This window comes from Crocuta crocuta, unplaced genomic scaffold, assembly GCF_008692635.1.
Source record: "Crocuta crocuta isolate KB4526 unplaced genomic scaffold, BGI_CrCroc_1.0 scaffold24, whole genome shotgun sequence".
Taxonomy (NCBI): Eukaryota; Metazoa; Chordata; class Mammalia; order Carnivora; family Hyaenidae; genus Crocuta; species Crocuta crocuta.
Window position 1 is genome coordinate 16241831 of NW_027530974.1, and position 10667 is coordinate 16252497.

At 45.7% G+C, this 10667-nt stretch overlaps 1 protein-coding gene across 3 annotated transcripts in view; it reads left to right on the forward strand.

The window, feature by feature from the left end:
• The window catches only part of RNF144B (ring finger protein 144B), a 92118-nt gene extending 84555 nt beyond the window's left edge, over nucleotides 1–7563 (forward strand). For all 3 annotated transcript variants that reach the window (XM_077770141.1, XM_077770142.1, XM_077770140.1), the window contains exons 6-8: nucleotides 2174–2318; nucleotides 5682–5771; nucleotides 7144–7563. In XM_077770141.1, coding sequence (XP_077626267.1) covers nucleotides 2174–2318; nucleotides 5682–5771; nucleotides 7144–7284 — 376 coding nt within the window. In that variant the 3' untranslated portion in view covers nucleotides 7285–7563. The remainder of the gene's footprint in view (nucleotides 1–2173; nucleotides 2319–5681; nucleotides 5772–7143) is intronic.
• The last annotated feature ends 3104 nt before the right edge of the window (nucleotides 7564–10667 follow it).

Sequence of the window (10667 nt, forward strand, 5' to 3'; positions counted from 1 at the left end):
TTCTAAAGGGAATTTAGGTATTTACCCCTGGAGAATCTTCCAGATACTGCTGAAATTAGAGCTTGTATAAATTTTGATTTCTCTTTAGGCAGGGAGGTGCAGAGTCCACTGATTTTTCAGTAGGAAGTCACGGCTTGTCCACAGCTATTTGCTAAGGAACCAAGATCACCTGCTAGCAACAGACCTGGTTCTTTCTGCTTGCAAAGTGGTGCCAGGATTGTTTTCTTACCTGATTCTGTTGCCAGCTTGTGAGATGTGCCAGTCACGTCAGAGAGAGCACAGCAATAGAAACATTAGCCCTTCAGGGCAGGGCAGTGCTCGATTCATAGGTCCTAGAGGAAGAGAACTCATCTCTCATACTTTATGCTCTTAAAAGATGGCGCCAAGGTTCAGATTTTGTTACAACAAGCAGCAATTAAATCTGTTCCTTTCAATTCTTTCCCCCCCGCACCCTCCAAGTGTGTAGAATCATTTTTCAGGAATAGCACTACCTGGCTACGCTACCGGGCTGGAATCTTAGACCAAACGATCAAGAAGAAAAATAGATCTTAATGCGCATGGCAGGTGTGGGTCCTGCTAGCCAGTACCTTCTGTGTTTTCACTGCCACGGCGGTAAGGTCTGTGGGCATCATATCACTGGGCAATGTAAAGAGTCTGGAGGAGAGAAGGGTTGAATTCTGAGATTGTTGCTTGGTGTCTATGTGACCTCCTATCAGTCACTCAGCCTCTATGAGTCTGTTTCTCTATTTGAAGAAAAGGGGGGAGGGTAGGAATTAAAATACTAACTGTCCCACTGCTCTCTAAGGTCATCGTGAGTCCCAGATCTGATCCTGGATCTAACAACACTTTGTGAACTGGACGCCTCTGTGTGCTGGTTTAATGAACAGTGGCCAAAATGCATCCCAGGACAGTGGCTTCCCTAACCCTGCACCTCAATTAGTTCCACTTATTTTCTGTGCCCTGTAAGGCTGCGAGCCTGTGCTGACCTAGTCATCCGTTTGGAGCTGGTCTCTTTAGTGACATTTATTTTATTTTATTATTTTTTTTAAGATTTTCTTTTTTTTCTTAAAGTAATCTCTACACCAAATGTGCCCCAACCCCAAGGTTAAGAGTCGCACACTGTACCAACTAAGGCAGCCAGGCACCCCAGGCTTTTCTTTAAAGTACTGATCATTGACTCCCCCAACCTCTTCCATTTGTTTATCTGAACAGATCACTAGATGGGTTTATCGGTGCTGCGACCCTGAGCTCCTTTTTCTGTTGTGTAGCAGACCACTTGTGTTTCTTAGTTAGACAGTGTGTGCTCAGGGAATGAGGTACTAATTTGGCAAAATAATGAGTTAGATCAGGTGTGGAAAATACAATTATATAATTCACTTCAAGCCAGAGATAAATAAAGGTTCTCTTCTGTTTGGAGTTATCTGAACAATGAATAATCTGTATCCCTCCCATTTTTACCCCCATCCTCTTCATGGAAGCAAATTAAGCACAGATAAGGGCTCCTACCCATCAGGATGGGTAGGAGCCCTGGGAATTCAGTTGGTGACCATAAAGTGAAGTCTAGAAAGGTGTTAGTTAGCTGTTTAATTCATTATACTCAGCTCACTCTTCCCCAGCTCTGGTAGTCTACCCTCTCGTGATTCTAGCTTTTTTTTTTAATTTTGTTTAAATGTTTTTTATTTATTTCTGGGAGAGAGAGAGAGAGAGACAGCGTGAGCAGGGGAGGGTCAGAGAGAGAGGGAGTCACAGACTGAAACAGGCTCCAGGCTCTGAGCTGTCAGTCAGCACAGAGCCCAGCGCGGGGCTCGAACCCACGAACTGCGAGATCATGACCTAAGTGAAAGTCGGACGCTTAACCGACTAAGCCACCCAGGCGCCCCGATTTCTTTTATTTTTTTAACATTTATATTTATTTTTGAGACAGAGACAGAGAATGAGCGGGGGAGGGGCAGATAGAGAGGGAGTCACAGACTGAAATAGGCTCCAGGCTCTGAGCTGTTAGCACAGAGCCCGACACGGGGCTCGAACCCACGAACCGCGAGATCACGACCTAAGCGAAAGCCGGACGCTTAACCGACTGAGCCACCCAGGCACCCTGTGGTTCTAGATTTTAAAAAACTCAGGCAGCCTTCCTGATCCCCACCCTATAATTTCTTATGCATTTTGTTTCTAGGGCCCTCTTTGGGACAGACCCAGAAGCCCCCATTAAGCAGTGCCCCGTCTGTCGGGTTTATATCGAACGCAACGAAGGCTGTGCTCAGATGATGTGCAAGAATTGCAAGCACACGTTTTGCTGGTACTGTCTCCAGAACCTGGATGTAAGTTCCACTCGGGAGTGGGAGTCTTCTCACGTGGTCTGTATCTACATTGTATCGATGTGACCTCCAGGACCCACAGCCTTTCCTTTGAAACACGGAGCCTCTGTTTGTCCTACAAAAGACATTTACTTTTCTTAGTGATACTCTCTGAGCCTGCCACTTTAGATGTCTATAAAATCTCTCTTTGATTACCTTCGCTTGTCACCTCAACTTTAAAGGCAAGCTTTTTGTTTTGTTTTGTTTTTGCTTTAGGGACATTTCCTGTTTTGGGAGCACTGTCTCCTCTTATTACATAAAGAACTATTAGTGTATTCATTTTACATTGCTGTTGTAACAAATTGCCAGAAACACAGTGGCTTAACACAACACAGATTTATTATCTTTCATTCTGTACCCTAGAAATCTGACGTGGGTCTCACTGGACTAAAGTCATGGGGTCCTTAAGGCTGCATTCTTTTCTGGATTCTAGGAGAGCCTCCATTGCTTTGCTTTTTCCAGCTTCTAGAGGCTGCCTGCATTCGTTGACCTGTGGCCCCTTTCCCCATCTTCAGAGCCAGGCACATCACCTCTCTCCGACCCTTCTTCCATGGTCACGGCTCCCTCTGACCACAGCTGGGGAAGCGTCTCTGCCCTTATGGGCCCTGTGATTAGATTGGCCACATCTGGATGATACAGGCTGCACTCCCCCATGAAGGTCTTAGTGTCATCACACTTGTACGGTCGCTTTTGCCATGTAAGGGCAACATGTTCTCAAATTCTGGGGATTAGGCCTCGGGCATCTGTAAGGCAGCCACCATTTTGCCTGCTGTACTTTGGTTGGTTTCCTCTTTCTGAATTTAAAGAAAAAAGCCACTCAAATCCATGAGATGTCTTCAGTAACTACTTCATTCCTTGCCAAGACAGCAGCATGGCTATTGTTTTGTTGGGGTTGCCTTCCCAGACGCAGGGGTCTGCCCCCCTCTCTCCTTTCCCTCACCATTTGTGAAGCACGTCTTGCCCAATTCAAGTACAACTCATCCAGTCCTGGGCTAACGCTGATGGGAACCCCAGAGGTGAAAGGTTACATGAAGGCTGGGTGAGCAACTCTCGCTAAAATTCTAGCGTTTACTCTAGCACACGCGAGCCACCCCAAATAGGAACAGATACTCCCTATTTTGGCCATCTGGAATAGGAAAATGTGTCCATATCCGTGTGAGCCTCCATCATGGTGGGGGGGGGGGGCATCTTTTCTCCAGTTTTCACTTCATTTGCTTAGTTTGCTTCAATTTAGTCAGCAGTTAGTATCACACACACCCAGGGAGTCAGAGTGCAGCTAATACAGGATGCGTGCTGCCCACCACATGCCTGGGTTTTAACTGAAAACTAGATGGGTTGTTTCAGACGACGTCTGTGAGTAAGAATTTTAATCAGCCTGATCTCAGTGTTGCAAGCAGAGGTATAAATTGGGGAAAAGAAAATGGACATTTTAGACTTTAGAAGCTCAGTTGCTCAGGTTGAAAGAAATGTTTCCATTTTTTTTTTAAAAAATTCTATCATAACCCCCCGAATTATAATGAAGTGTGATATTTGAGACCTGTCATGATTCCAAATGTGAGATATTCTGGGTGAGGTTTTCACTGACTGCACACCCCTCATGTTTTATAAAGGGAAGAAATATTTTCTGTGTTCCTTCAGGTTTAACCGGAATATTAATTGGGCTCATATCCACAAGGAGGCTGAGCCCATGAGGTTCTTTTTAAGAAGCAAGAATGTAAGGGAATAAATATGTGTGCCAGATCTCTCCATCCTTTGGCTAAAATCTGTCTGGGGCATGATGTTGCAAAGAACACACTGTTCTGTTACTTGGACTGCTCTGCTGCTCAAGATGAAATGGTACAGATGTTAAAAGGCTGGATACACAGACCTTGAATATCGAAGCATCTTTTCCTGGTCATTGTTTCTCGAGATCTCATTTTCTCGGTTTTAGCCGGGGACACGGGCCTGGTGGTAATGATGTTTTGCTCTCGACGAATATTCTGTGTCAGATGGTGGTGTTGATCTTTGTTTACGGGAAAGTTCCAGGGCAGTGGGTCTGGGAGCTGAAGGGCTGTCCAGGAGCCAAGCCTGAGACAGATCGCCACCCAGCGCGGTTCGGAGTCTTGCTGGGGTGTTGAGTTTGCTTCTGTCTTTGTCCCCATCCCGGCCTTTTTCAGAGGACGAGGTGTTCTTCATCTTCTGCTGTGGGGACCTCAGAGGCCCCCTCGGTTGCCTCTTCTCTCTCTTGTGACTCCAACTTCCACTGACATCACATATGCAGCTGTGTCCCATTTAAAAATGAATCACACTTTTCTCAAGCCTATGTGTCTCCCATACTGCCATCCTCCCTCCCTCCCTCTCTTGCTTTGAGCCAAGCCTCAAAACATCATAATCACCTCCTGTCGTTGACACTTACTTAGCTCCAGTCATTGGAGTACACTCGGCTGGCCTCAGTGTCACTCCCTGACTGTATTTATTCTAAGGCTTGGGTGAATTCAAGGGTTATTTCAGTTCTCATCTTACCTAGACTCTCTGCTGCCTTTACCATTTTGACATCTCTTCTGGCTTCCCTTCTACCTTTCCAGGCACTTCTCCATTTTCTTTGCGGGCTCCTCCTTGACCCGTTCTATTTGCTCTTCAGTCTACACTCTCTCCTTAGGTGATCTCATCTACTTCTGTGTTGTTTCCCACCCCCCTCCCCCGCATATGCCAGTTCCCACGGCTTTCCCCCAAAGTTCAGATCTGTGTAATCAGCTGCCTTTTGGACAGTACCACTTGGATGGCTCAAGGGTCTCTCGAGTTCAACATGTCCAAAGTGTAGCCATCATTGTCCCAACAAAGTTCATCTCTCTGTTGTCATTTCTCGTGGCCAGGCTCCTGCGTCTCCCCAGTGGCTTTCCCCTCCCCCATGAGTTCTTCTCCTTCTCCCCCCGCCCGATTAGTTACCGTCTCAGTGTCTCCTGTCTGCGTTTGCCGTCTCAGCCACTGGCATTTTTTCTCACTGCTCTGCTGCGGCTGCCTTCCAGCCAAGGAAGACTCTGGTCTTTATTCCACCCGTGCTAGAGTCACCTTCCAGAGAGGATTGGTCAGGACACGGATGCTTTCTAGACTCAGTCAGGAGTCTTGTTGACTATGATCTCTTTTCACTCACTGCTTTGTAAAAGTACTGAGGTACGTTCTAAAGATTGGGGCCTTGGGATTCACAGAGGCTGTTCCTTAGGATCGCCTGAACGAGCGTTTGCTTCTGCCAAGCAAATATGGTTTGTGTTTGTTAGATCCAATGTGGTTAGTATTTGTGTCTCAATTCAAAACAGTGTGTTTGTTGAAACTTCTCTCCTTGTTTTCCAGAATGACATTTTCCTCAGGCATTATGACAAAGGGCCGTGTAGGAATAAGCTTGGCCACTCAAGAGCTTCAGTGATGTGGAACCGAACGCAGGTACCTTGACCTTTAAGGAAGCGTGAGATACAGTGGACTTGAACTGGCTTAGAAAGCCCACCTGTTCTTCCTCCCCACCCTGTTCGCTACTTGCCCATCCAGCCCGGGAGGTTCTGGGGAGCCCTGAGCAGGGCCAGGGGAAAGGAAGGCAGCAACGGCCTGAAGTGAGTCCATGAGCGTGATCCTCTTGCGGATGAGTAGGAGGGCAGGGCTTGGAGCAGCCAGGTCATTAACAGTGACCTGCAGAACGAAGGCAGACGTTCCCTCCTCCTGCAAAAATGGTAGAATGACTTTCCTAAAGCCCTGCAAGTCCCGTTTCCTGTAAAAGCCAGTGCTCTAAAAGCCTGTGAGCCCCAGCTGAGGCTCAGATCCCTCTGTACCTGCCCTTGTGTGTTTCCGTGGCAGATTCAAAGGGAGTCCTGGTTTATTTCTAATGGTGTTTCATATTTATGAAAGGCTGTGTTCTTTTAAGGCTGCCCGTGTTAATAGCCTAGTAATCATTATTAATATCCTGTGAGACTACCGAGGAAACTCAGGGAAAGAGAGAGAGAGAGCGCGCGCCAAGAGCAACAGTTCAGGGTTCCACGGAGCGTGTGTCAGAGCTGGAGTTAGCGTCTGTTTGGTTCCCTCCCCTCCGATCTAGTTCTTGCTGTCGCCCCAGTTAGCATCCGGTTCAGATATTGGGCGCAAAGGTCCCTCGAATAAATTTTCTACGCTCTAGAATACATTATCATAAACTGGGTGGCTTAAAAAAAAATAGAAAAGTCCTTCTCCCAGTTCCTGGAGACTCAAGGCTGGAGATTAAGATGCCTTTATGGTTGGGTTCTGGCGAGGACCCGCTTCCTGGCCTGTGGATGGCCTTCCTCTCACTGCGTCCTCGCATGGTAGAGAGTGACGAGAGAGGAAGCAGCTCTCTAATATCTTTTAATTTTAATTTTAATTTTTATGTTTATTTTTGGGAGAGAGAGAGAGAGACAGAACATGAGTGGGGGAAGAGCAAAGAAGGAGGAAGACAAAGAATCCAAAGCAGGCTCCAGGCTCCCAGCTGTCAGCACAGAGCCCAGTGCAGAGCTCGAACTACGAACTGTTAGATCATGACTTGAGCCGAAGTCAGACACTTAACTGACTGAGCCACAGAAGCCCCTCTAATATCTTTATTAGGGCACTAATCTCAATCGTGAGGGCTCCATCCCTGTGTCCTAATTACCTCCCAGCGACCCTCCTTTCCAGATTCCATTGTATTAGAGATTAGGGTTTCAATATATGAATTCTGGGGGTGAAGGGGACACAAACATTCAGTCTTTAGCAGATGGTAGAGTAAACATACAGGAGGATTTAACTGCTAAAGTAGCCCTTTCTTCCGCATTTCCAGGTGGTGGGGATTCTGGTGGGACTGGGCATCATTGCCTTGGTGACTTCACCCCTGCTGCTCCTGGCCTCCCCCTGCATCATCTGTTGTGTCTGCAAGTCCTGTCGGGGCAAGAAGAAAAAGCACAGCCCATCCGCAACCTAGAGGTCTCTGTTCACGTCCGTGTGCCACAGATGTCCGGGGTTCTAACGAGAAGCACAGTGAGAAAGCCCCACTTAGTGAACTTGCCTCCTCCTTGCCAACCTTTGAAAAGTGCCTGTGTCCAGACTTTGAACTTGCCTTTGGCACCAGGAAAGGCCCAGCCCTGGCGCACGTGTTCCCGTGTAAAAGAACTGGGCTGTGCCATCTAGGCTGTGTCTGTGGAACATGTCGGGAAGCTCTGGGGTTGCTGAGAAAGAACGGACCCACCATCGTTTTATTTGCTCCTCCNGAGCTGGAGTGAAGTGAACATTCAGTGTAATAAATGTATTGTCGCGTTGGCCACACACACCACAGCTGAGCAGCCAGCGTCTGCTCTGTGTCAGTTTGACCTCGATCGCCAGGAGAAACATGGGAGAAACCCCCACTGTGGGAGGGAAAGAATGACACCGCTTAAGGGGAAATTGTCCCAAGAGCTGCAAAGCAGGCTGTGTAGCTTAGGAGTGGGTACGTTGGGCTCGGCTCGGCCAGCCACCGGGTTCCCGGCATTCCCGCAGCGACTTGGCAGAAACACAATGGGTTGCTCCTTGTGTGATCTCAGCTTCAAGCACAAAACTGCTGTGCGGAGGGAGTAGCCTTTTCCCAGGGAGAGGGCTGCAGCCTGTAAGACGATGCAGTCGGACCGAGCAGCTGTCCCCTGGCGAGTGCAGCTTTGCGAAGGTGATAAACTCTCCTCCTCCAGCCGGTAGCCCTGGTCTGTGGGATTGTTTTGTGTGAAATACGCGTCCAGGGGCAGAGAGGTTCAAAACCTTCATGTAGATAGCAGAGACCTTTTCTGAGCTCTGCGTTCATGCGCCCAGCACATTTAGAATTGGACCTAAAAGTCCACAGCAAGAGTGAGTATCAAAGTCTGTGTGTGAGTCTAGAAATCCAATATAACTTGCTGCCTATCTAGACCCTCCATCCACTGGGCGTGCGTGAGTATATCCAGTGGCACACACAAAACAAATGTTTCCTCAAAGCCATTCTGTCTTCCCTTCTGGGACTAATACACTTCATTAGAAATCAACCTGAAGATTTTTTTTTTGCATATTATATATGTAAATTTTGGTTGCAAGTCATCACTTACCGAAAGGTATATACTCACAAACCCAACTCTTTTAAAACAACACCTCGCGGGATATCATGGCATCTCAGTGCATAAAAACACTGAGAATCAAGTTAGTTACATATTTTTAAATACAGTTCAAGCAGCTGTCAACAAAGTTTAATGTTGCTCTTGGAAGCCTCTGTCAGGGCGAGCCAAATACTTCCTGTGTGTACAAGGCACTGATCAAACAACAAAAAAAGTAAGAAGGAAACTGTAAATGCTTTATGTATCATAAATAGCTTGGGTCTGCATAGCCCCGTTGGGACTTAGTTTTCCCGTTATCTGTTGGTGAGATTTTTGAATACACGGGTTTTGAAAAGACTGTAACTTTTTCTCCGATGACAGGACACCATAATTGCCCTTAGTGACGTAGTCTGGTGCTTCATGGGAACACGTAAAACACTCTGGAGAGCTGTCCTCGGAACGAGGGACAGGCCATCTGGGACTGCCAGAACCCATGACATTTTCCCGAGGGAATTGGGTAACTAGGTTGTTAAATTGCTGCTCTCCTGGACCTATTACTAAGGACCGATGCTCTGCCTGTGTGATGGAATGTGTCCTCAGTGGGGATGTGTAGAGTTAAGGACCTTTGGTTCCCACGAACATGTCGATACCTGATAAACGTATAGTACATCTCGACGTTGTGTACACTTTTATTTACCATTTGTACAGTACATAGATGAGGACTCTCGGAAAACTTTCAAATGGCAACCAACCAAAAGCATTTTTAATCTTTTTTTTTGTGCGGGGGGGAGCGTCTCAATATTAAACGTCTTTCTTTTCCTTTGAAACTCTGAACACTTCAGAACAAGAATACCTTCTATCAATGTATTCCCTATTAGTATAAATAGAAATGTACATATATTTGGATAATTTGCTTTGTCTTAACACTGCCTCATTGTAGCACAGGGCATTTATAACTGCTCAGGGGATCACAGGAACTCAGCTGAAATTGAATTTTTGTATCAAGAATGTCAGTAGTGGTAATGTACTATTTTGCATGAGTGAACTCTCTAAGCTCTATTCTGCAAAGAATCTCTAAACAGGACTGATTTCAAGTAACCTAAAATCCTGTGTTATTAGAGGCGGAGCTTCTGGATATATTTTTTTTTTTTTTTTTTTNCAGATTTTAAACTGGATTTAAGTTGCTAAATATTGAAAAGTGCCTGGAAAGTAGTGACTTCTTCCTTAAATAGCTACACGAAGAGGCCTGTGTAAGATTGTCAGAATGAACAGGAATAGGTCGGTAGGTTTAAACCCAGATATATCTCTGGTGCCCCAAAGGGTGAGAGGCAAGCCGATCTAGAAACTTTGTTTACAAAGGAGAGAGCTGACACTTGGATAGACTGATGTTTTCATTTGGGATAACTGGCCAGTGAGAGAGTTTAACCTGTCTCCTTGCTCTGTCCATCAGCTACATCTTCTAGTGATTCTCTTTCCAGACTAGGAAGAAAGGGATCTACATGACAGTGTTTGGGTGTCGTGGCAAAAAAGTTTTGTGTTTGGAGTAGTACAGTCTATTTGAAATAGGAATCAGAACTCCTTCACCCAATTGTAATCTGGATGTAAGTGATAGCCCCCATCTGGAAACACTAGTGGATGTAAGGGCACAACATGTAGCTGTCGCCCCTTCTGAGAATGTTTTTTCTTCTTATCAGGTAGGGAGGTCAGAGGAAAGCCATAGGGAAGCTGAATTTAGAATCCTAGGCATTCTGTTTGTTCACGCAATGGGTGTTAGCTCTGGACTTGAAATTTCTAGATAAAGAGGCCTTTGAAAAACAAGTAATTCACAGTGTGAATTTCCTTGTACCCTGCATCATGAAAATTTTACTTATCCACATTTGCAAAATGTATATGTTTATTTGAATGTAAATGACTGTTTCTTGAAACCCCAAATTGTCTCTTAAAACTTATTCCGAATCTACATGCATCTTGTTTTACCCTTCTTTACACAGTGCTTGACTTTCTGTTCATGAATGGATGCCTTTATGTATATAGTCCCATGTATATATATGTGTAGCTCTGAAGATAATTTCATAATGCCTTAGATGAATGACATTTTATAAAGCTGTCAAATTGATATCTGTAGGCTATTACATCTCATGTTGATTCACGATCCAGAAAGTTTTGTTATGTATTTAAGAAATTGCTGTTGTATTATATTTTTCTGATTATTTGAGAGGAAAATAGCTGTTTCAGTCTCTGTTGCCCCAATAAATGTGGAGCAGGAAAGCAAGTG